This window comes from Salvelinus namaycush, chromosome 8, assembly GCF_016432855.1.
Source record: "Salvelinus namaycush isolate Seneca chromosome 8, SaNama_1.0, whole genome shotgun sequence".
NCBI classification, from domain to species: Eukaryota; Metazoa; Chordata; class Actinopteri; order Salmoniformes; family Salmonidae; genus Salvelinus; species Salvelinus namaycush.
The window spans coordinates 15,609,452-15,634,709 of record NC_052314.1 but is presented as its reverse complement, the minus strand read 5'-3'; the positions used below and the strand labels follow the sequence as shown (position 1 = coordinate 15,634,709).

At 48.8% G+C, this 25,258-nt stretch overlaps 1 protein-coding gene across 20 annotated transcripts in view; it reads left to right on the top strand.

The window, feature by feature from the left end:
- celf5a (cugbp, Elav-like family member 5a) overlaps positions 1-25,258 on the top strand; it is a 362,637-nt gene that overhangs the window by 26,252 nt on the left and 311,127 nt on the right. For all 20 annotated transcript variants that reach the window (XM_038999337.1, XM_038999326.1, XM_038999335.1 and 17 more), the window contains exon 2: positions 5,359-5,441. In XM_038999337.1, coding sequence (XP_038855265.1) covers positions 5,359-5,441 — 83 coding nt within the window. The remainder of the gene's footprint in view (positions 1-5,358; positions 5,442-25,258) is intronic.

Genomic DNA, 25,258 nt, shown 5'->3' with positions numbered 1-25,258 from the left:
TTCTGTAAGTCTTTAGCTGACACTATAGGATTCTTTTTAAACTCATTGACTATTCTGCGCTGTGCTCTTGCAGTCATCTTTGTCGGACGGCCACTCCTAGGGAGCAACAGTGCTGAACTTTCTCCATTTATAGACAATTTGTCTTACCCTGGACTGATGAACATCAAGGCTTTTAGGGATACTTTAGTAAACCTTTCCAGCTTTATGCAAGTCAACAATTCTTCATCTTAGGTCTTCTGAGATCTCTTTTGTTTGTGGCATGGTTCACGTCAGAGAATGCTTCTTGTGAATAGCAAACTCAAATTTTGTGAGTGTTTTTATAGGACAGCTCTAACCAACATCTCCAATCTCGCCAATCTCGTCTCATTGATTGGATTCCAGGTTAGCTGACTCCTGACTCCAATTAGCTTTTGGAAAAGTCATTAGCCTTGGGGTTCACATACTTTATCCAACCTACACTGTGAATGTTTAAATGATGTATTCAATATAGACAAGAAAAATACAATAATTTGTCTGTTATTAGTTTAAGCAGACTGTGTTTGTCTATTGTTGTGACAAAGATGAAGATCAGATCAAATTTTATGACTCATTTATGCAGAAATCCAGGTAATTCCAAAGGGTTCACATACTTCTTCTTTCCGCTGTAGAAGTCGTTCGCCTTATCTTTCGGTTCAGCATTTCCACACCTTGAGCAAATTTACGATTCCCAAAATGTTTGCGCTGATCTGGGATCAGGGGTGTGAGAAGTGGGTGTGATTAAAAGCAGTAAGGACTGCTCTGAGACTAGCCCTGATTACCCCTCATAGTCAATCTGCGCCACAGAGCTCCGCAACGCCTGGCACTGATTCAGGTAATAATCACATTGTATCAGTGCTGATGAGGTGCATTTCGGGCTCCAGCCCCTCAGAAAGCCTATCATTTCCCCTAAGCCCTTGCAGCAGTAAATGAAGTAAGCAAGTAATCTACCTTCGGCGATGACATTTTCCACAGAGTGCAAATGAAGTGTGAGGGAGCGGGCAGGCAGCGAGTAGAGACCTGTGCCAGGGCTTGCTGTGTTTCTGCTACCTTCACACTTTTGGTGGAGTAAATCCCACAGAGAGGGGAAGTTCACACTTTTTCATTACACTGGGGCAGGCTCCTCTGAGGCACAGAGATGGAATAGAGAGGGTTGGAGTGAGAGACACTGTGGTGTGTGTGTGTACGTTGGGCTGTGTGTACGTTAGGTTGGTGTGTGTGTGTGTGTGTGTGTGTGTGTGTGTGTGTGTGTGTGTGTGTGTGTGTGTGTGTGTGTGTGTGTGTGTGTGTGTGAGTTTGTGTGTGTGTGTGTGTGTGTGTGTGTGTGTGTGTGTGTGTGTGTGTGTGTGTGTGTGTGTGTGTGTGTGTGTGTGTGTGGCAGTAGGAATGGGTAGTAGTAGGCTCTTAGAATAAGTGCTGATTCTGGTAGAGAGGGAGAGAGAGGGGGGAACGGTTTATCAGTAGGACCGCTACACTTAGCAGGCAGTACCTACACTTCACAGATTAGGGCCAAAGGTTTCTGGACCAGACACAAGTTCCCTCCTGCACTAGTAATGGAGGGTCATGTCGGCAGGAAATCACCGTGCAAATGGCTGCTGTCGAAGCAGTGGGAGGAGGGAAGAGGAGAGAGGAGGGGAGAGCAGAGTCTCTTCAATTACAAACCATCTCAACACAATAGAGCCAGGGAGAGAGAGTCACCCCAATGACCCCATATGTTTCTCTAGACTGATCAGCACTGCAGCCTCTCTGTAGATACGTCAGCCTCTCTGTAGCTTCCTCAGCCTCTCTGTAGATACGTCAGCCTCTCTGTAGATACGTCAGCCTCTCTGTAGATACGTCAGCCTCTCTGTAGCTACCTCAGCCTCTCTGTAGATACGTCAGCCTCTCTGTAGCTACCTCAGCCTCTCTGTAGCTACCTCAGCCTCTCTGTAGATACGTCAGCCTCTCTGTAGACATCCCAGTCTCTCTGTAGACACCTCAGCCTCTCTGTAGATACGTCAGCCTCTCTGTACCTACCTCAGCCTCCCTGTAGACATCTCAGTCTCTCTGTAGATACGTCAGCCTCTCTGTAGCTTCCTCAGCCTCTCTGTAGCTTCCTCAGCCTCTCTGTAACTACCTCAGCCTCTCTGTACCTACCTCAGCCTCCCTGTAGACATCTCAGTCTCTCTGTAGCTTCCTCAGCCTCTCTGTAGCTACCTCAGCCTCTCTGTACCTACCTCAGCCTCCCTGTAGACATCTCAGTCTCTCTGTAGACACCTCAGCCTCTCTGTAGCTTCCTCAGCCTCTCTGTAGCTACCTCAGCCTCTCTGTACCTACCTCAGCCTCCCTGTAGACATCTCAGCCTCTCTGTAGACACCTCAGCCTCTCTGTAGACACCTCAGCCTCTCTGTAGCTACCTCGGCCTCTCTGTAGCTACCTCGGCCTCTCTTTAGCTACCTCGTCCTCTCTGTAGCTACCTCGGCCTCTCTGTAGCTACCTCGGCCTCTCTGAAGCTACCTCGGCCTCTCTGTAGCTACCTCGGCCTCTCTGTAGCTACCTCAGCCTTTATGTAGCTACCTCAGCCTCTCTGTAGCTACCTCAGCCTTTCTGGAGCTACCTCAGCCTCTCTGTAGCTACATTAGTCTTTATGTAGCTACCTCAGCCTCTCTGTAGCTACCTCAGCCTCTCTGTAGCTACATTAGCCTTTATGTAGCTACCTCAGCCTCTCTGTAGCTACCTCAGCCTTTCTGGAGCTACCTCAGCCTCTCTGTAGCTACTTCACCCTCTCTGTAGCTACCTCAGCCTCTCTGTAGCTACCTCAGCCTCTCTGTAGCTACCACAGCCTCTCTGTAACTACCACAAGCTTTCTGTAGCTACCTCAGCTGATGTAGTGGAGCCACTCATCAGACAGGATTATATAAGAAATAGAGAAGGTGGAGAAGGAGAAGGAGGATATTCTTCACCAGAAATCAACGTGAGATAAGGGTTGTTTTAGATCAGTATCAAATGATGCAGCGGTAAGATCATATCCTCCAGACCGTGCCTTCCCTTTGCTGCATCAGCACCACCAGCCTCTCGCTCTGGGTTACATCGCTGTTTGTCGTGTTTCAAACAATTTCATCATGCTCCGACTTCTGCACTTGATATGCAATGCAACGCAGGCAATTTGTACGTGTTTGGATTCCAATTAGGAAGTTGTTAGAGCTTTCACCCGTGGCCAGCAGATTCTTATTAAGTCTTACATTAAAGAACATAGAAGCACATTTAAATGGAGTTCATGTTCCCCTTTGTTTGTTGGCATTGTGGTTGTTATTAATTTATTCTCAATGCTGTATGTGTTACACATTAACAAATAAATCCAACTTGGGCAGTGTTTGTGATTGTAATATGCAAACGAGGCCCTGCTCAGTGAGAGATGGGGGTGGCGCGTGTCCAAAAGACTAACAACACAATTCCACAGAATAATAACAACAAAACAGCCCCACATACCACCATGGTCTCTCAGACGGAAAAACAACTGAGTAAAGCCTCAGTGAGAGGGGCAGGGCTGATGTGACGTGGGGAAAGAAGCATCACGATAGAGTGATATGCTTGGTGGCCATTGGAAATCATTAAGTTAGGGCTGGCGGGGACCAGGTGTGCAGTGTGAAGAGAGCTGCACCATGACCCCAGGCAGTGCTACAGTCAGCCAGTGAAGACTGAGGTGGTGACCCCAGACAGACTCCATCGCTGCCCATCCATAATATACATACAGACTCAGAGAGCAGGGACTAGAGGTAGGCCTGATGTGCTGGGAGACTGTAGGGCTGTGTAGGGCCGCAGGGCATAGGGACATAACACAGCCTGGCCGATCAATGGATCAATGCCTGACAAGTCCCTCTTCTTTTGTGTTGCACTCCGTAAGTCCCCCTTCTTTTTGTGTTACTGTACTGCACTGACCTGGCTATATGAAAAGACAGTAAAATAAAATAATATCTGGGAGAAAATGCTGGGGTTATTGAATGCCTATGTAGCAATACTCAGGGGGAATACATGCTTGAGCATGTTGTAATACAGCCAGGCTGCGAGGAGTTGAATGAGGTGGGGAATTTATAGACAGATAAAAGCGATGTGATATGCAACATGGGGAATTAATTTAAATATTGTCTCTGTAAAGACATCTAATTCATTTCCAATCACTGAATATATTTTCTGTTGAAATATGATCCGAAAACTGATGGCTTCTAATAAACCGTCTCCAAAATGGCAGAAATATGATAGTGTGTGGTAACCCACATGAACTTCATTAATATAACACTACCAAAACTATTTATTCAGACAGTCTGGGGGAAATGATTGCAATAGTATTTATCTGGGTCTCTCTCTCTCTCTTTCTCTCTCTCTTTTGTCTCTCTCTCCCTCTCCTCATCTTCCTCATTTCTCTGGGCTGTCTGAGTGCCTGCAGGAGGAGCTCTTTATTTGGCAGATGGTGCTGGAGTGATATTTCTCTCTGTCTCTGTGTGTGAGTGTCTTGTTCGTGTGTGGTACTCACCTGGAGTTCTTGTGACTGGGCATTCGTTCTGTGGTCACAGAGTCCTGAGGCCTGGAGCCCCTCCCTCCCTCCCTCCCTCCCTCCCTCCCTCCCTCCCTCCCTCCCTCCCTCCCTCCCTCCCTCCCTCCCTCCCTCCCTCCCTCTTGCTTTCTCTGCTGCTGTCAAAAGGGCTCAGTATTGTGCATTGCAATGGTGTGGTAGTCGCTTTGGACAAGGAGAGACTGATCTATGGCACTGGGGGTGGGAGAGAGAAATAGAGGGAGAGAGAGGGAGAAAGAGGGGCACAGAAAGAGAGAGAGAGAGAGAGAAAGAGAGAGACGAAAGAGAGAGATAGAGAGGAAAGAGAATACAAGAGAGAGAAAGCAAGGCACAGAGAGAGAGGAAGCATCCATCACTGAGCCAGCCGAAGAAAGAAACAAAATAGAGTGTATGTCTGCATTGAGACTGTGTGCAGGGAGGGACAGCTCCCAGTAGCAGCTCTGGCTGTGTCATTGTGAGGGACACTTCCCTTTCACAGGGTGTTGCTTTTCATGACTGACAAGGGTCTGAGACTAAGTGAGGTTGATGGGGACCCAGTGGGTTAGGTGGAGGGGATTCGATTGTGAACAGTGTTGTTGCCAAGTGTTGTTGTGCTTTGTAACTGGGCTAGGGATGGTAAAATGATCACTCTTCTCTGTTGCACTGTGACTGAGCTAGTGTTGCTACTCCATGTTTAGTGTCCTTTCTTTTCCCAGTGTTCAGTCCCCAGGGTTCAGTCCCCAGTGTTCAGTCCCCAGTGTTCAGATAAACTAGTTTTAATATCTGTCCCCAACCTCCCCCTCTCTATTTTTCAGGCTGTGCGTTCCTCACCTACTGTGCCCGTGAGTCGGCCATCAAAGCCCAGAACGCCCTCCATGAACAGAAAACACTGCCAGGGGTAAGTCTCTCTCTGTACCTGCTCCACCACCGTGCCATCTGAACAACACAACCCACATCACCACTCACCACCGACCACCTACCAGCCTGCTCCAATCCGCTCCAGCCCCAGATATAACATTGGAAAAGGATTCAATCAATAATCCAGGCTTTTAAAGGGCTGGTTTGAACTGTTTCATGTGTCTGTTATAGCCAGCATTGATCAGATGCACTTCGCTCATGCTTTCTGAGGCAATGACATCAAATGTCAATTAATTTGTTCTTTGTGTTTAAAAAAAGGCATAGTGAGTCATTGTTGTTTACTTAGAAACAGAAATTATATGAATGAGGGACATAGGGAAAGTGCACTGTGTGTGAGAGAGAGAAAGAGAGAGAGATAAGTTCTGCATTTATAAACAATGTTTGTGCATATCTGTGCACAGTATGTGTGCGTGTTTATGCACTGTGTGTGTGTGTGTGTGTGTGTGTGTGTGTGTGTGTGTGTGTGTGTGTGTGTGTGTGTGTGTGTGTGTGTGTGTGTGTGTGTGTGTGTGTGTGTGTGTGTGTGTGTGTGTGTGTGTGTGTGTGTGTGTGTGTGTGTGTGTGTGTGTGTGTGTGTGTGTGTGCGTGTATCTCTGTGTTTGTACACATTGTATGTGTGTGGGAGTAGTCATCCTACTATTCCCCCCACTACGGCAGATGGCAAGTGACAAGGACATCGTCGGCTGCAGTAGTAGAGCAGAGTAAAGCAGAGTAGAGCAGAGTAGAGCAGAGTAGAGCAGAGTAGAGCAGTAGTAGAGCAGAGTAAAGCAGAGTAGAGTAGAGTAGAGCAGAGTAGAGCAGAGTAGAGCAGTAGTAGAGCAGTAGTAGAGCAGAGTAAAGCAGAGTAGAGCAGAGTAGAGCAGAGTAGAGCAGAGTAGAGCAGAGTAGAGCAGTAGTAGAGCAGAGTAAAGTAGACTAAAGTAGAGCAGAGTAGAGCAGAGCAGAGTAAAGCAGAGCAGAGTAGAGCAGAGTAGAGCAGAGTAGAGCAGTAGTAAAGCAGAGTAAAGCAGAGTAAAGTAGAGTAGAGCAGAGTAGAGCAGAGTAGAGCAGAGCAGAGTAAAGTAGAGTAAAGTAGAGTAGAGCAGAGCAGAGTAGAGCAGAGTAGAGCAGAGCAGAGTAGAGCAGAGCAGAGCAGAGTAGAGTAGAGCAGAGCAGAGTAGAGTAGAGTAGAGTAGAGCAGAGTAGAGCAGTAGTAAAGCAGAGTAAAGCAGAGCAGAGTAGAGCAGAGTAGAGCAGAGTAGAGCAGTAGTAGAGCAGAGTAGAGCAGAGTAGAGCAGTAGTAGAGCAGAGTAAAGCAGAGCAGAGTAGAGCAGAGTAGAGCAGAGTAGAGCAGTAGTAGAGCAGAGTAGAGCAGAGTAAAGCAGAGCAGAGTAGAGCAGAGTAGAGCAGAGTAGAGTAGAGTAGAGACTGGTGTCCTACTGAGACAGCATGGCTCAGCATGACCAGATCAGACCTCCACAGGAGAACATCACAGATAGAAAGACCAACTGCCATCTAAGACAAGAAAATAAGGAGCCCAGCCAAAAGGAATGTTTCACATTAAATATCCAAATACTAACACCTCAAACTTTGAACATTACTGCCGAAAAAACAAGTTATTTATTTTATCCTTCAAATTTGCCAAGCTCCAGGGTGGAGGGGCTATTTATATATATTTTTTAAAGAGCATTTGAATATTTAAAAAAATAAGTTGTTATTTGAGAGAACTCCAAGGGATGCGTACACGGTAGGCTATAACTGTGTTTAGCAGTGCGTTAAAGAGAGGGGGATTCTCTCCCAGCTCATTCCACCCCACTAGTAGTCTCCTCTGTCTCGTGGAGTCGCTAATTGCGCCTCCTTGCCAGCCTGGGAGGGCATCCGTCAGGCTTGACCCACCACTGGGATTAAAAGGCAAGATGTGGATGAATGTATAAATGAGGGGTACCATGAGGCTGGGAGCGAAAACACAGTCTACAAACCATCTGGCCTCTGAAAGATTTAACATCCACAAGGATGGAACATATTAAAGACCACCAAGCTATGTCAGGGAGAATGAACTCCTCTCTCTGCATGCATGTTTATTATATTATGCATCGGTCTGTTTTTTCCCAGAAGACACATTCCACTTACAATACACAAAATGGTAATCGGGCACTTATATTGAGGCATCCAACGAATCAATGTCATCCGACAAACTACGTTACCCATACAACCCCATCATACAATCCCCCAGAAATAGAATGCATCCTCACGCTGTATCAGCCACCATCTTTCCCGCTGATATCCTCCACTGTACTCTAGTAGTACTTTTCTATACATCAAACCCCTCGACTGCCCGCCGTTGAGTTGTAATTCCACTTTTAGTCATGGCGAATACAAAGAGGTGAGCAAGGCTGTGCCTTCCCTCTCACCTGAGTGCTGTGAAACAGTTACCCCTTCTCCTGTGTTTCCTGGCCCCTGCTCTGGCCCCCGCTGAGATCCCCCTGCCTCCTCTTTTCCTGAGATATAACATGTCAGACAAATAGAACAGGCAGACGTTGAAATGTGTCAGAGCCCATCGAGAATGAGAATCAGATGGGTGGTCGGGGGTGTAGTGGCTAGCTACACAGCGTTTGTATAGAGCAACCACTACCTCAATCCACAAAGCAAACGCAGAAACACAGGCCTGCAGAAACATCACAGACACAACCACTGTACTGTAGCATTACTGATACCACACTGCTACCATCAAACCATCAGAGATGTTCTCCGTCTCTGTAGTCAGAGGAGAGAGGAACTGATAGTAGTGTGTCTATTTTCATGTTATGGAAATGGAGAGACAGCAGTGGTGATTTTAGCATGGAAATCTTGGTGGAGCAAACAAACAGAAAATGTGGGATGCATGCCAGCAAAGCCACTACACAACACGAAACAATACATGAATTGTCATTCAGGGCATGTGGGGCAGAGCTTTTAGGTTAAAAAATATATATATATGTTTTTTTGGGTGGGCTTGCCTGTTTTATTTGTTATTTTGGCATTATTACGTGTCACATATCAGTTTGCAAACAATGTAAAAAAATATATAAATATCATTGAGTTAATAAAGCCGCATACAAACATGGTCTCTTTTTTGTTTTCTTGAGTGAGGCAGCTCCAAAATGCAGGTGTTTCAGCCTAGATCAGTGTTTTCTGTGGTGCTGGGGCAGCCAGCGGAAAATACAGAGCGTTGCACCTGATTGGTTCAGTTTTCTGTCGTGATTGGTTCAGTTTTCTGTCGTGATTGGCTCAGTTTTCTGTCACTCATGGGACAGTACGTCATCCCCAATTCTAAGCTTAGAGCTCGAAAATGTTAGCCCCTTGGGATATGCCATAGATTAATATTAGTAGTGCCCATCCAAGAAGGCTCAAGGTCTTTGGCCACAGATAGAATGACATCAAATCACGTTATAGCTACAGTAGCTTTGATTGGACTGATCATGTCAACATCTTACTTTCAAAGTCTTAGCTAAGAGTCATCATCAGTTGTCATCAAGTCGACAATCTACTGGCAAATCCTTTTCAATCCTTGTCATACGAAGAGAAATAATGAAGAGAAATTATAGATAAAACGTGTCGGTGCTCATCGGACATTGTACATAAAGATTACACAACAAGTTGTAAATTGCAAATTCGACAATGAGTCGTTTGGAAGGAATCAGTGGCTAACTGCAAAGAAACTACTAACGTTAGCCTGCTGTTCAATGGAGTGGCTGTGTTTTTTCCCCGAGTTCCCACCATAAATACAAAGAATGCCAGACTTTGATGACAAAGTTTGATCACAAAATTTGCCCACAAAGGACCGCTGCGCCACCTTCACAAGGTGAGTCCAAAAATGTCTTGTATGCTGCTGCATAGATGATGTAATATGCAAGAGAGATGTGAATACTGTAGCTAAGAAAGTAATACTAAGTGTATATTGTGTAGTAAGCTGTTAGTAGCCCATGTGCCTCACCCTAATAAGTTGGTCTATTTTCACCAAAGCGGTATTATAAACACATTGTTCATGGTCCGGTGTTTTCTTGTTTGGCTACTTTTTTGTACAGCTTTGACAGTGCTACTGATAGTAGTGGTATTGGTGGTGCTTGGATTGCACATGCAAATTCAGCACACACAACATTCTATAATATAATTGTGTTATTTGACGTGTCAAATTAAAAGCTCATTTAACGCGTCAAATAGTGTTATATGACGTGTATCTTTTTTGACACGCAAAGACCCAAATGCCGTTCAATGTGCCTCATCCTAATAATTTGTTCTATTTTCACCTCTTAATTTTGCCTACTGTTCTAACTTGGTGGTGCACAAATAGCCTAAAACCTGTTATTGAGAAATGTAATCATTGAATATTCTAAGAGCTTTCATTGTCTGTTTATATGCCCCCTTTATTTATCCTACAGTTCTGACTTGTTGTACAGGGAGTACACTGTAAGAACGGCCTATGTTCTGAATTTTGTCGCTGTACATTTCAGAAGTGCTGAACAAATAGTTTTATTGACTACGTCCATCCTAGCTTGCTCATTAATTTCTTAATCAAAATTACGGATTACCTCTTATCCGCTTGTCGTCCCCTTATGCCATAGTTTGTACATCTCTATTGTAACTAGAAACCACATTTGTTTATGCAAGTCTGCCATATCAGCTATGTTTTTTAAAAGGCAGTAAATGAGGCTGAATGAACTGTTTCGATGCCAGACAAGGCTCCGCTGAAAGCCAGGTGTAGCGGTGGTAAGTTGTTGGGACTCTGCTGTTGGGACAGCTTTATGTAGGCTCCAGTGGCAATTTTAGCATGTACGTCTTGGTGGGGCAAACAAAATAATTTGGGATGCATGCCAGCAAAGCCAATACACGACACAACACTAAACAATAAATGAATTGCACTCTAACAGTGATAAACGGTGCCCACAAACTGTTAGGGCCTACATTTTTTATTTTGACATTGTTTGCAAACTGATATGTGACACATATTAATGCCAAAATAACAAGCAAAACAGGCATTTTTTTTACCTAAAGGTTTGGTGCTAAAAACAGCCCCACCTGCCCTGAATGACGGGTCGCCACTGAGAGACAGGGCCATGGAAAGAAAAGGAGAGAGAGATAGAGGGGAATGATAAAGGGAGAGATGGAAACAGAGAGAACATGTGTGTAGTAGATATGCAGTAGTGTAGCAGGATGGCTGTGTGAAGTGCATTGTGGGTTGTGTGTTCTGTGGGCCGGAAAAGCTTCTCTCTGCTCAGCGGCCTCTCACCAGCCAGCCAGTCAAACAGCCATCCAGCCTTCTTTCAGAAACAACCCGCGACTCTGCGCTGATGGTAAGTAGATATGCCAGTTGGTTGTTTGTAATACTGCTTGATATGCAGTTTGCCCGGGGCTATGGTGTAATGAATGTAAACTAGGATCCCCCAGGAGAGGAGTTATGATCGTCGTTAACTCCTTCACTGCCGGCTGTCCCCCCACTTAAAGGTGTGTCATGTGATTGCCATCTGATCAATGTGAAACCAAATCAATATAGACAGTGCATAAGCAGATAGTCAACATGAATGTATAGTACATATTCAAGGTGTATACAAGAACCCTTACAGGTGACTGTGTTTCAGGGCCACCATTACCCTCTTCCCTGCCTGCACACACTCCCTCATAATGCTATCTGGCCTTTCACGGGCTCATCAGGAATTGCTCACCACAATGTCCTGAGTTCCCAGGAAGACATTTGCGGCAGAAATGAGTAGCACGCCCTGATGGCTGTGACTGGGCTAGAAAGTAGATGTATGTGGTGCAGTGAGAGAGGGAAAGAGAGAGAGAGATAGAAAGATAGAGGGGAAAGACAGAGACAGCGAAAGAGGGAAAGAGAGACAGATAGAGAGGGAAAGAGAGAGACAGAGAGAGAGAGAGGGAAAGATAGAGAAAGATAGAAATATAGGGAAAGAGAGCGAGATAGGGAGAGAGAGAAAGATAGAAAGATAGAGGGGAAAGACAGAGACAGAGAGAGAGAGCGAGAGAGAGGGAAAGATAGAGAAAGATAGAGAGAGGGAAAGAGAGAGAGAGAGATAGAAAGATATAATATAGGGAAAGAGAGCGAGATAGGGAAAGAGAGAGAAAGAGGGAAAGAGAGAGGGGAAAGACAGAGACAGAGAAAGAGGGAAAGAGAGACAGATAGAGAGGGAAAGAGAGAGACAGAGAGAGAGAGGGAAAGATAGAGAAAGATAGAAATATAGGGGAAGAGAGCGAGATAGGGAAAGAAAGAGAAAGATAGAAAGATAGAGGGGAAAGACAGACAGAGAAAGAGGGAAAGAGAGAAAGATAGAGAGGGAAAGAGAGAAAGATAGAAAGAGAGGGAAAGAGAAATATAGAAAGATAGAGGGAAAGAGAGAGAGACAGAGAGAAGGAAAGATAGAGAAAGACAGAGAGAGGGAAAGAGAGAGACAGATATAGAGAGAGGGAAGGAGCGAGAAAGATAGAGAGAGAAAGAGAGAGATAGAGAGAGAGAGGGAAAGAGAGAGAAAGATAGAGGGAAAGAGAGAGACAGAGAGAGAGAGGGAAAGAGAGAGAAAGATAGAGGGAAAGAGAGAGACAGAGAGAGAGAGGGAAATAGAGAAGAAAGATAGAGAGGGAAACAGAGAGAAAGAGAGAGGGAAAGAGAGAGGGAAAGAGAGAGGGAAAGATAGCGGGAAAGAGAGAGGGAAAGAGAGAGGGAAAGAGAGAAGAAAAATAGAGAGAAAATAGAGAGAAAGATGGAGGGAAAGGGAGAGACAGATAGAGAGAGAGGGAAGGAGAGAGAAAGATAGAGAGAGAAAGATAAAGATAGAGAGACAGATAGAGAGAGAGAGATAGAGAGAGAAAGATAGAGGGAAAGAGAGAGACAGAGAGAGAGAGGGAAAGAGAGAAGAAAGATATAGAGGGAAAGAGAGAGGGAAAGAGAGAGGGAAAGAGAGAAGAAAAATAGAGGGAAAATAGAGAGAAAGATGGAGGGAAAGGGAGAGACAGATAGAGAGAGGGAAAGAGGAGACAGATAGAGAGTGGGGAAAAGAGAGAAAGATCGAGAGGGAAAGAGAGAGAGGGAAAGAGAGAGAGAGAAAGATGGAAAGAGAAAGAGAGAGAAGGAAAGAGAAGGAACGAGAAGATAAGAGAGGGAAAGAGAGGGCAAGAGAGAGAAAGATGGAGAGATAGGGAAGGAGAGAGACAGATAGAGAAGGAAAGATAGAGGGAAAGAGAGAGAAAGATAGAGAGGGAAAGAGAGAAAGATAGAAAGAGAGGGAAATAGAAATATAGAAAGATAGAGGGAAAGAGAGAGAGAGAAAGATAGAAAGAGAGGGAAATAGAAATATAGAAAGATAGAGGGAAAGAGAGAGAGACAGAGAGAAGGAAAGATAGAGAAAGACAGAGAGAGGGAAAGAGAGAGACAGATATAGAGAGAGGGAAGGAGAGAGAAAGATAGAGAGAGAAAGAGAAAGATAGAGAGACAGATAGAGAGAGAGAGATAGAGAGAGATGGAAAGAGAGAGAAAGATAGAGGGAAAGACAGAGACAGAGAGAGAGGGAAAGAGAGACAGATAGAGAGAGCGAGAGAGCGAGAAAGATAGAGAGAGGGAAAGAGAGAGAGAGATAGAAAGATAGAAATATAGGGAAAGAGAGTGAGATAGGGAAAGAGAGAGAAAGATAGAAAGATAGAGGGGAAAGACAGAGACAGAGAAAGAGGGAAAGCGAGACAGATAGAGAGGGAAAGAGAGAGACAGAGAGAGAGAGAGGGAAAGATAGAGAAAGATAGAGAGAGGGAAAGAGAGAGACAGATAGAGAAGGAAAGATAGAGGGAAAGAGAGAGAAAGATAGAGAGGGAAAGAGAGAAAGATAGAAAGAGAGGGAAAGAGAAATATAGAAAGATAGAGGGAAAGAGAGAGAGACAGAGAGAAGGAAAGATAGAGAAAGACAGAGAGAGGGAAAGAGAGAGACAGATATAGAGAGAGGGAAGTAGAGAGAAAGATATAGAGAGAAAGAGAAAGATAGAGAGACAGATAGAGAGAGAGATAGAGAGAGAGGGAAAGAGAGAGAAAGATAGAGGGAAAGAGAGAGACAGAGAGAGAGAGGGAAAGAGAGAAGAAAGATAGAGAGGGAAACAGAGAGAAAGAGAGAGGGAAAGAGAGAGGGAAAGAGAGAGGGAAAGAGAGAGGGAAAGAGAGAGGGAAAGAGAGAAGAAAAATAGAGGGAAAATAGAGAGAAAGATGGAGGGAAAGGGAGAGACAGATAGAGAGAGGGAAAGAGGAGACAGATAGAGAGAGTGGGGAAAAGAGAGAAAGATCGAGAGGGAAAGAGAGAGGGAAAGAGAGAGAGAGGGAAAGAGAGAGAGAAAGATGGAAAGAGAAAGAGAGAGAAGGAAAGAGAAGGAAAGAGAAGATAAGAGAGGGAAAGAGAGGGCAAGAGAGAGAAAGATGGAGAGATAGGGAAGGAGAGAGACAGATAGAGAAGGAAAGAGAGAGAAAGAGAGAGAGGGAAAGAGAGAAAGATAGAAAGAGAGGGAAAGAGAAACATAGAAAGATAGAGGGAAAGAGAGAGAGACAGAGAGAAGGAAAGATAGAGAAAGACAGAGAGAGGGAAAGCGAGAGACAGATATAGAGAGAAGGAAGGAGAGAGAAAGATAGAGAGAGAAAGAGAAAGATAGAGAGACAGATAGAGCGAGAGAGATAGAGAGAGAAAGATAGAGGGAAAGAGAGAGACAGAGAGAGAGAGGGAAAGAGAGAAGAAAGATAGAGAGGGAAACAGAGGGAAAGAGAGAGGGAAAGAGAGAGGGAAAGAGAGAGGGAAAGAGAGGGAAAGAGAGGGAAAGAGAGGGAAAGAGAGAGGGAAAGAGAGAGGGAAAGATAGAGGGAAAGATAGAGGGAAAGATAGAGGGAAAGATAGAGGGAAAGAGAGAGGGAAAGAGAGAAGGAAAATAGAGAGAAAGATGGAGGGAAAAGGAGAGACAGATAGAGAGAGGGAAAGAGGAGACAGATAGAGAGAGTGGGGAAAAGAGAGAAAGATCGAGAGGGAAAGAGAGAGAGGGAAAGAGAGAGAGAGGGAAAGAGAGAGAGAGAGAGAGAAAGATGGAAAGAGAAAGAGAGAGAAGGAAAGAGAAGGAAAGAGAAGGAAAGAGAAGGAAAGAGAGGGCAAGAGAGAGAAAGATGGAGAGATAGGGAAGGAGAGAGAAAGATAGTGAGAGAGGGAAGGAGAGGGTTATGATAGTGAGAGAGGGAAGGAGAGGGTTATGATAGTGAGAGAGGGAAGGAGAGGGTTATGATAGTGAGAGAGGGAAGGAGAGGGTTATGATAGTGAGAGAGGGAAGGAGAGGGTTATGATAGTGAGAGAGAGAAAGATAGAGAGGGAAAGTGCCTCAAGGAGGGGAGAGTGTGTGTGGTTAGGTTTGGCTAGACAGTGGGAGATGCTGACAGCTGTCCAGGTGCATACAGTATGCTACCATCATCTCAGGGTCCTCTGTGGCTACAGAGAGAAGTGTGTAGGGGTGTTGTGAAAAACATGTGGACATGGCAGCTTGTGGTGATCACACCGCTCACATCACTGGTCTGTGTGTGTGTAATTGTGTACTGTTTACAGTAGTGTTTATTGTTGTGGGTGAAATTACAACATTATGTTTTAATACCGTTATTGCATCAAACGGTTGTTTATGCAACAGAATAGGGGGTTGTTAGAACTATATTGTGTCTGTGTGAACTGAGAGTGGGCCTCTGGGGCTTCATGCTGACAGTAGATGTGAGGGAGATTTCTCCGGTCTGACTGGAGGGTACCAGGAGGAGATTTCTCCGGTCTGACTGGAGGGTACCAGGGGGAGATGGCTCCGGTCTGACTGGAAGGTACCAGGGGGAGATTTCTCCGGTCTGACTGGAAGGTACCAGGGGGAGATTTCTCCGGTCTGACTGGAAGGTACCAGGGGGAGATGGCTCCGGTCTGACTGGAAGGTACCAGGGGGAGATTTCTCCGGTCTGACTGGAGGGTACCAGGGGGAGATTTCTCCGGTCTGACTGGAGGGTACCAGGGGGAGATTTCTCCGGTCTGACTGGAAGGTACCAGGGGGAGATTTCTCTGGTCTGACTGGAGGGTACCAGGGGGAGATTTCTCCGGTCTGACTGGAGGGTACCAGGGGGAGATGGCTCCGGTCTGACTGGAGGGTACCAGGGGGAGATGGCTCCGGTCTGACTGGAAGGTACCAGGGGGAGATTTCTCCGGTCTGACTGGAAGGTACCAGGGGGAGATTTCTCCGGTCTGACTGGAAGGTACCAGGGGGAGATGGCTCCGGTCTGACTGGAAGGTACCAGGGGGAGATTTCTCCGGTCTGACTGGAGGGTACCAGGGGGAGATTTCTCCGGTCTGACTGGAGGGTACCAGGGGGAGATTTCTCCGGTCTGACTGGAAGGTACCAGGGGGAGATTTCTCTGGTCTGACTGGAGGGTACCAGGGGGAGATTTCTCCGGTCTGACTGGAAGGTACCAGGGGGAGATGGCTCCGGTCTGACTGGAAGGTACCAGGTAGAGATGGCTCCGGTCTGACTGGAAGGTACCAGGAGGAGATTTCTCCGGTCTGACTGGAAGGTACCAGGGGGAGATTTCTCCGGTCTGACTGGAGGGTACCAGGGGGAGATTTCTCCGGTCTGACTGGAAGGTACCAGGGGGAGATGGCTCCGGTCTGACTGGAAGGTACCAGGGGGAGATTTCTCCGGTCTGACTGGAGGGTACCAGGGGGAGATGGCTCCGGTCTGACTGGAAGGTACCAGGAGGAGATTTCTCCGGTCTGACTGGAAGGTACCAGGGGGAGATTTCTCCGGTCTGACTGGAAGGTACCAGGGGGAGATGGCTCCGGTCTGACTGGAAGGTACCAGGGGGAGATTTCTCCGGTCTGACTGGAGGGTACCAGGGGGAGATTTCTCCGGTCTGACTGGAAGGTACCAGGGGGAGATTTCTCCGGTCTGACTGGAGGGTACCAGGGGGAGATTTCTCCGGTCTGACTGGAAGGTACCAGGGGGAGATTTCTCCGGTCTGACTGGAAGGTACCAGGGGGAGATTTCTCCGGTCTGACTGGAGGGTACCAGGGGGAGATTTCTCCGGTCTGACTGGAAGGTACCAGGGGGAGATTTCTCCGGTCTGACTGGAGGGTACCAGGGGGAGATTTCTCCGGTCTGACTGGAAGGTACCAGGGGGAGATTTCTCCGGTCTGACTGGAAGGTACCAGGGGGAGATTTCTCCGGTCTGACTGGAAGGTACCAGGGGGAGATTTCTCCGGTCTGACTGGAAGGTACCAGGGGGAGATTTCTCCGGTCTGACTGGAAGGTACCAGGGGGAGATGGCTCCGGTCTGACTGGAAGGTACCAGGGGGAGATGGCTCCGGTCTGACTGGAGGGTACCAGGGGGAGATTTCTCCGGTCTGACTGGAGGGTACCAGGGGGAGATTTCTCCGGTCTGACTGGAAGGTACCAGGGGGAGATTTCTCCGGTCTGACTGGAAGGTACCAGGGGGAGATGGCTCGTGTCTGACTGGAAGGTACCAGGTAGAGATGGCTCGTGTCTGACTGGAAGGTACCAGGGGGAGATGGCTCCAGTCTGACTGGAAGGTACCAGGGGGAGATTTCTCCGGTCTGACTGGAGGGTACCAGGGGGAGATGGCTCCGGTCTGACTGGAAGGTACCAGGGGGAGATGGCTCCGGTCTGACTGGAAGGTACCAGGGGGAGATTTCTCCGGTCTGACTGGAGGGTACCAGGGGGAGATGGCTCCGGTCTGACTGGAGGGTACCAGGGGGAGATGGCTCCGGTCTGACTGGAGGGTACCAGGGGGAGATGGCTCCGGTCTGACTGGAAGGTACCAGGAGGAGATGGCTCCGGTCTGACTGGAAGGTACCAGGGGGAGATTTCTCCGGTCTGACTGGAGGGTACCAGGGGGAGATTGCTCCGGTCTGACTGGAAGGTACCAGGGGGAGATGGCTCCGGTCTGACTGGAAGGTACCAGGGGGAGATGGCTCGTGTCTGACTGGAAGGTACCAGGAGGAGATGGCTCCGGTCTGACTGGAAGGTACCAGGGGGAGATGGCTCGTGTCTGACTGGAAGGTACCAGGTAGAGATGGCTCGGGTCTGACTGGAAGGTACCAGGGGGAGATGGCTCGTGTCTGACTGGAAGGTACCAGGTAGAGATGGCTCGGGTCTGACTGGAAGGTACCAGGAGGAGATGGCTCCGGTCTGACTGGAAGGTACCAGGGGGAGATTTCTCCGGTCTGACTGGAGGGTACCAGGGGGAGATTTCTCCGGTCTGACTGGAGGGTACCAGGGGGAGATTTCTCCGGTCTGACTGGAAGGTACCAGGAGGAGATGGCTCCGGTCTGACTGGAGGGTACCAGGAGGAGATGGCTCCGGTCTGACTGGAAGGTACCAGGAGGAGATTTCTCCGGTCTGACTGGAGGGTAGCAGGGGGAGATTTCTCCGGTCTGACTGGAGGGTAGCAGGGGGAGATTTCTCCGGTCTGACTGGAAGGTACCAGGGGGAGATTTCTCCGGTCTGACTGGAGGGTACCAGGGGGAGATGGCTCCGGTCTGACTGGAAGGTACCAGGGGGAGATGGCTCCGGTCTGACTGGAAGGTACCAGGGGAGATGGCTCCGGTCTGACTGGAAGGTACCAGGGGGAGATGGCTCCGGTCTGACTGGAAGGTACCAGGGGAGATGGCTCCGGTCTGACTGGAAGGTACCAGGGGGAGATGGCTCGTGTCTGACTGGAAGGTACCAGGAGGAGATGGCTCCGGTCTGACTGGAAGGTACCAGGGGGAGATGGCTCGTGTCTGACTGGAAGGTACCAGGTAGAGATGGCTCGGGTCTGACTGGAAGGTACCAGGGGGAGATGGCTCGTGTCTGACTGGAAGGTACCAGGTAGAGATGGCTCGGGTCTGACTGGAAGGTACCAGGGGGAGATTTCTCTGGTCTGACTGGAAGGTACCAGGAGGAGATGGCTCCGGTCTGACTGGAGGGTACCAGGAGGAGATGGCTCCGGTCTGACTGGAAGGTAACAGGAGGAGATTTCTCCGGTCTGACTGGAGGGTACCAGGGGGAGATTTCTCCGGTCTGACTGGAGGGTAGCAGGGGGAGATTTCTCCGGTCTGACTGGAAGGTACCAGGGGGAGATTTCTCCGGTCTGACTGGAGGGTACCAGGGGGAGATGGCTCCGGTCTGACTGGAAGGTACCAGGGGGAGATGGCTCCGGTCTGACTGGAAGGTACCAGGAGGAGATGGCTCCGGTCTGACTGGAAGGTACCAGGGGGAGATGGCTCCGGTCTGACTGGAGGGTACCAGGGGGAGATTTCTCCGGTCTGACTGGAGGGTACCAGGGGGAGATTTCTCCGGTCTGACTGGAGGGTACCAGGGGGAGATGGCTCCGGTCTGACTGGAAGGTACCAGGGGGAGATGGCTCCGGTCTGACTGGAAGGTACCAGGGGGAGATGGCTCGTGTCTGACTGGAAGGTACCAGGTAGAGATGGCTCGGGTCTGACTGGAAGGTACCAGGAGGAGATGGCTCCGGTCTGACTGGAAGGTACCAGGGGGAGATTTCTCCGGTCTGACTGGAAGGTACCAGGAGGAGATGGCTCCGGTCTGACTGGAGGGTACCAGGAGGAGATGGCTCCGGTCTGACTGGAAGGTACCAGGGGGAGATTTCTCCGGTCTGACTGGAAGGTACCAGGGGGAGATTTCTCCGGTCTGACTGGAAGGTACCAGGAGGAGATGGCTCCGGTCTGACTGGAGGGTACCAGGAGGAGATGGCTCCGGTCTGACTGGAAGGTACCAGGGGGAGATTTCTCCGGTCTGACTGGAGGGTACCAGGGGGAGATGGCTCCGGTCTGACTGGAGGGTACCAGGGGGAGATGGCTCCGGTCTGACTGGAAGGTACCAGGGGGAGATTTCTCCGGTCTGACTGGAGGGTACCAGGGGGAGATTTCTCCGGTCTGACTGGAAGGTACCAGGGGGAGATTTCTCCGGTCTGACTGGAAGGTACCAGGGGGAGATGGCTCCGGTCTGACTGGAAGGTACCAGGGGGAGATGGCTCCGGTCTGACTGGAAGGTACCAGGGGGAGATGGCTCGTGTCTGACTGGAGGGTACCAGGTAGAGATGGCTCGGGTCTGACTGGAAGGTACCAGGGGGAGATGGCTCCGGTCTGACTGGAAGGTACCAGGGGGAGATGGCTCGTGTCTGACTGGAAGGTACCAGGTAGAGATGGCTCGGGTCTGACTGGAAGGTACCATGGGGAGATGGCTCGTGTCTGACTGGAAGGTACCAGGGGGAGATGGCTCGTGTCTGACTGGAAGGTACCAGGGGGAGATGGCTCCGGTCTGGCTGGAAGGTACCAGGGGGAGATGGCTCGTGTCTTACTGGAATGTACCAGGGGGAGATGGCTCGTGTCTGACTGGAATGTACCAGGGGGAGATGGCTCCGGTCTGACTGGAAGGTACCAGGGGGAGATGGCTCCGGTCTGACTGGAAGGTACCAGGGGGAGATTGCTCCGGTCTGACTGGAAGGTACCAGGGGGAGATGGCTCGTGTCTGACTGGAAGGTACCAGGGGGAGATGGCTCGGGTCTGACTGGAAGGTACCAGGTAGAGATGGCTCGGGTCTGACTGGAAGGTACCAGGGGGAGATGGCTCGGGTCTGACTGGAGGGTACCAGGGGGAGATGGCTCGGGTCTGACTGGAAGGTACCAGAGGGAGATGGCTTTGGTCTGACTGGAAGGTACCAGGGGGAGATTGCTCGTGTCTGACTGGAAGGTACCAGGGGGAGATGGCTCCGGTCTGACTGGAAGGTACCAGGGGGAGATGGCTCGTGTCTGACTGGAAGGTACCAGGTAGAGATGGCTCGGGTCTGACTGGAAGGTACCAGGAGGAGATGGCTCCGGTCTGACTGGAAGGTACCAGGGGGAGATTTCTCCGGTCTGACTGGAAGGTACCAGGAGGAGATGGCTCCGGTCTGACTGGAGGGTACCAGGAGGAGATGGCTCCGGTCTGACTGGAAGGTACCAGGGGGAGATGGCTCGGGTCTGACTGGAAGGTACCAGGGGGAGATGGCTCCGGTCTGACTGGAAGGTACCAGGGGGAGATGGCTCGTGTCTGACTGGAAGGTACCAGGTAGAGATGGCTCGGGTCTGACTGGAAGGTACCAGGGGGAGATGGCTCGGGTCTGACTGGAAGGTACCAGGGGGAGATGGCTCCGGTCTGACTGGAAGGTACCAGGGGGAGATTTCTCCGGTCTGACTGGAAGGTACCAGGGGGAGATGGCTCGTGTCTGACTGGAAGGTACCAGCGGGAGATGGCTCGTGTCTGACTGGAAGGTACCAGGGGGAGATGGCTCGTGTATGGATAATTATGAGAGGAACCTTGTTAAGTTGGCCAGACCCTGGTTTCTACCTTCAACGAGAACAGTCTTTACAGCATATACAGTCTGCTGTGAGTTATTATATCTTTCATACAAATCCTAACCTAGTGACCCATTCCATGCATCTGTTGTTTGTCTTGAACATTCAGGAGGATGAACTTTGCTATAAAATGCTGTGGCTCAAATCCGCTCGTTGTGCTCTCAACAAATCTTCTAGGGGTGGTTTGTCGACTAGCTTCATTATTGCAATAATTCATCGATGCTATTAATACGTTTTGAATAAAGTAATATCCTGATTGGTGATTGACCTTGTCTCTCTTCATTATTGATTAGTATTTCCACGACATTATTTTGGTGTGTGTGTACCTGTGTTGTGGGACAGATAATCACAATATCAGATAGTTTCACACTGGTTGAATCAACATTGTTTCCACGTCATTTCAACGAATTACGTTGAACCAACGTGGAATAGACTTTGAATTGACGTCTGTGCCCAGTGGGTTGACATTAATGCCAGAAAATACAAGCATGGGCGTCCATAGACTGTTTTCATAAACCTTTTTAAAATGACTTGATGATTTCATCACACTGCCTAGTTTGTTCTTAGAACATTTAACAGTGGCAATGTGACAGACGCGACCTATCAGGGGAGACAGTTGGTGTCAGAGCTTTCCCCTACACCAGTCTTGGTGTCAGAACTAGCCCCTACACCAGTCCACCAGAGATTTAATTCACACACTCCACACACCACAGAGCTCAGCATCATAGCAAATCCCACATCGTTCACACAATCCCCCCTCCCACATCCAACAGATAAAAGAAAATAATCGTAGCCGTGTACGTATCAGCAACGTCACCACTAAGTCTCTCTCTCTCTCTCTCTCTCTCTCTCTCTCTCTCTCTCTCTCTCTCTCTCTCTCTCTCTCTCGCTCTCTCTCGCTCTTGCTCTCTCTTGCTCCCCCTCTCTCTCCCCTCTCTCTTTCGCTCTCTCTCTCGGTCCCCCTCTCCCCCCCCCCCTCTCTTTCGCTCTCTCTCTCTCTCTTTTCCTCTCTCTCTCTCTCTCTCTCTATTTCCCCCCTCTCTCTCTCTCTTTAGCTCTCCCTCTCTTCCTCTCTCCCTCTTTCTCCCCCACTTTCTCTCTCTCTCTCTTTTTCACTCACTCACATGCACACAGAGGTGGACGCACACATACAAATAAAACACACACACTCCTCTGGGCTGCTGTTCCATGCCATGTGTGTGTGTGTGTGTGCCAGGGCTCAGCACAGTTGTAATGGGATGTGTGAGGTGCTGGGCGGTAGCTGCATGGCCGGGGCTGTGTGTGCCGGGGCTCAGTTGTAATGGGATGTGTGAGGTGCTGGGCGGTAGCTGCATGGCCGGGGCCGTGTGTGCCGGGGCTCAGCTGTAATGGGATGTGTGAGGTGCTGGGCGGTAGCTGCATGGCCGGGGCCGTGTGTGCCGGGGCTCAGCTGTAATGGGATGTGTGAGGTGCTGGGCGGTAGCTGCATGGCCGGGGCCGTGTGTGCCGGGGCTCAGCTGTAATGGGATGTGTGAGGTGCTGGGCGGTAGCTGCATGGCCGGGGCCGTGTGTGCCGGGGCTCAGCTGTAATGGGATGTGTGAGGTGCTGGGCGGTAGCTGCATGGCCGGGGCTGTGTGTGCCGGGGAGAGTAGCCGACCTTGTGCGGTGGAAATGAGGCTGGCTTGCCACGGTACTGTGCTGTTCTCCTCGCCTCCCCTTGCCGTACCGGTCACCAGGCTTCACACACACGCAGTCTCCCATCCACCTGCTCATCAACCGCGGCCTTGCCTGATTTCCCACCTGCCTGCTTCAAAGGCTGATTAATTCAAGGCTGTGTTTGTGTGGGTGGCAAGAGGGGAGGGGACCGGTCAGCGAGAAACCAATCGGTGATGGCAGGATGGGAGACCTTGCAGTCTAGGGAGTGGGCCTCGTTAGAATTTATCCCCTAGGTAATAGGAGTGTATGTGTGTATGTATTTGTGTACATGTGTGGCAGGAGGGGAATGGGGAAAAGGAGCTGGAGAGTTGGAATAGAACAGAAAACGGAACAAATGCATTTTTCTCCAGGAGATTGTGTTTCTGTTTCCTCTGTAAGTAAAACAATTTCTGGACTGGGACACTCTAAACAAACTAGAATGTTTGAATCTGAAATGGCTGGTTATGTAGTGAAATACCACCTCCAGTGCCTTCAGAAGGTATTCATACCCCTTGTCTTATTCCACATTGGGTTGTTACAGCCTGAATTCAAAATAGATTGAATATATATTTTTCTCACCCATCTACGCATGAAAACATGTTTTACATTTTTTAAGTGCAAATGTATTCAAAATGAAGTACAGAAATATCTCATTTACAGAAGTCTTAACACCCCTGAGTCAATACTTTGTAGAAGCACCTTTGGAAAGATTTCACAATCTCAATTTAATCCATTTTATATTCAGCCTGTAACACAACAAAATGTGGGAAAAGTCAAGGGGTGTGAAAACTTTCTGAAGGCACTGTATCTGTTTCTTTAGCATTAAATGATTGATGCTTGTATTAGCAACAGATGCTTGTCTGCGATGCGTTAATTGAAACGTTTTGCCAAGGTCTCACTTTTAGCAACAGATGTCCATGTTTAACGCTACTAGTGTGGTTCAGGATTGATCATGTCTAAGAAAGAAGCGTCCAGGGTGCCGCTTTAAAACCCTTGGTTTAATCCTGGGAGTCTGAATGACTCTGAGTCTGATATTTCCTGAATTGGTGTGAGCAGCCAATGAGCTCTCAGTTGGAGCCGTGTGTAGTCTGACAGCTCGGGGAGTCCAGAGGGCAGGGCTATTCTTTTCTTTAATAAGCTCTGTTGATTCATTGAGATGACAATGAAGTAGGTTTGTGGATTGTGGAGCTCTAATGGGTTTATATCTGTGGCCAGGACTGTCGGATGTTATTATACAAAGCCCTGGCGGCGTCATAAAAGAAGTCAAAGGAGAGAAAGGTATATGCACCACTCTGCAGTTTACGCTTATGAAGTTTTATTGTGATGCACGGTTGTTATACGTTCCACCGTGCCACAACTGGAACACTGAAATATTACTGCAGTGCCTGTGGCAGCAGGTTAGGACTAGGAGTTAGAGAGAGAAAGAAAAAGCGATAGCGAGAAAGAGAGAGAGAGAGAGAGAGAGAGAGAGAGAGGGTGTGTGTGTGTGTGTGTGTGTGTGTGTGTGTGTGTGTGTGTGTGTGTGTGTGTGTGTGTGTGTGTGTGTGTGTGTGTGTGTGTGTGTGTGTGTGTGTGTGTGTGTGTGTGTGTGTGTGTGTGAGGGGGGTGGGGTTTGCTATAATGGTACTGGGGTGTAATATACTCAATAAAGAGCTGCTGTACCAGAGTGCTCCTCAGTAACGAGCTGCTCTACCAGAGCTATCTACAGTAAAGAGCTGCTGTACCAGAGTTATATACAGTAAACAACAGCTGTACCAGAGTTATCTACAGTAAAGAGATGCTCTACCAGAGTGCTCCTCAGGAAAGAGTATCTGTAACAGAGTGCTCCTCATTAAAGGACAGCTGTACTGGAGTGCTCCTCAGGAAAGAGTAGCTGTACCAGAGTGCTCCTCAGTAAAGAGTAGCTGTACCAGAGTGCTCCTCATTAAAGAGTAGCTGTACCAGAGTGCTCCTCATTAAAGGACAGCTGTACTGGAGTGCTCCTCATTAAAGGACAGCTGTACTGGAGTGCTCCTCATTAAAGAGTATCTGTAACAGAGTGCTCCTCATTAAAGGACAGCTGTACTGGAGTGCTCTTCAGTAAAGAGTGGCTGTACCAGAGTGCTCCTCAGGAAAGAGTAGCTGTACCAGAGTGCTCCTCATCAAAGGACAGCTGTACTGGAGTGCTCCTCAGGAAAGAGCTGCTGTACCAGAGTGCTCCTCATTAAAGGACAGCTGTACTGGAGTGCTCCTCAGTAAAGTGCTGCTGTACCAGAGTGCTCCTCAGTAAAGAGTAGCTGTACCAGAGTGCTCCTTAGTAAAGAGCTGCTATACCAGAGTGCTCCTCAGTAACGAGCTGCTGTACCAGAGTGCTCCTCAGTAAAGTGCTGCTGTACCAGAGTGCTCCTCAGTAAAGAGTAGCTGTACCAGAGTGCTCCTTAGTAAAGAGCTGCTGTACCAGAGTGCTCCTCAGTAAACAGCTGCTGTACCAGAGTGCTCCTCAGTAAAGAGCTGCTGTACCAGAGTGCTCCTTAGTTAGGAGCTGCTATACCAGAGTGCTCCTCAGGAAAGAGCTGCTGTACCAGAGTGCTCCTCATTAAAGGACAGCTGTACTGGAGTGCTCCTCAGTAAAGTGCTGCTGTACCAGAGTGCTCCTCAGTAAAGAGTAGCTGTACCAGAGTGCTCCTTAGTAAAGAGCTGCTATACCAGAGTGCTCCTCAGTAACGAGCTG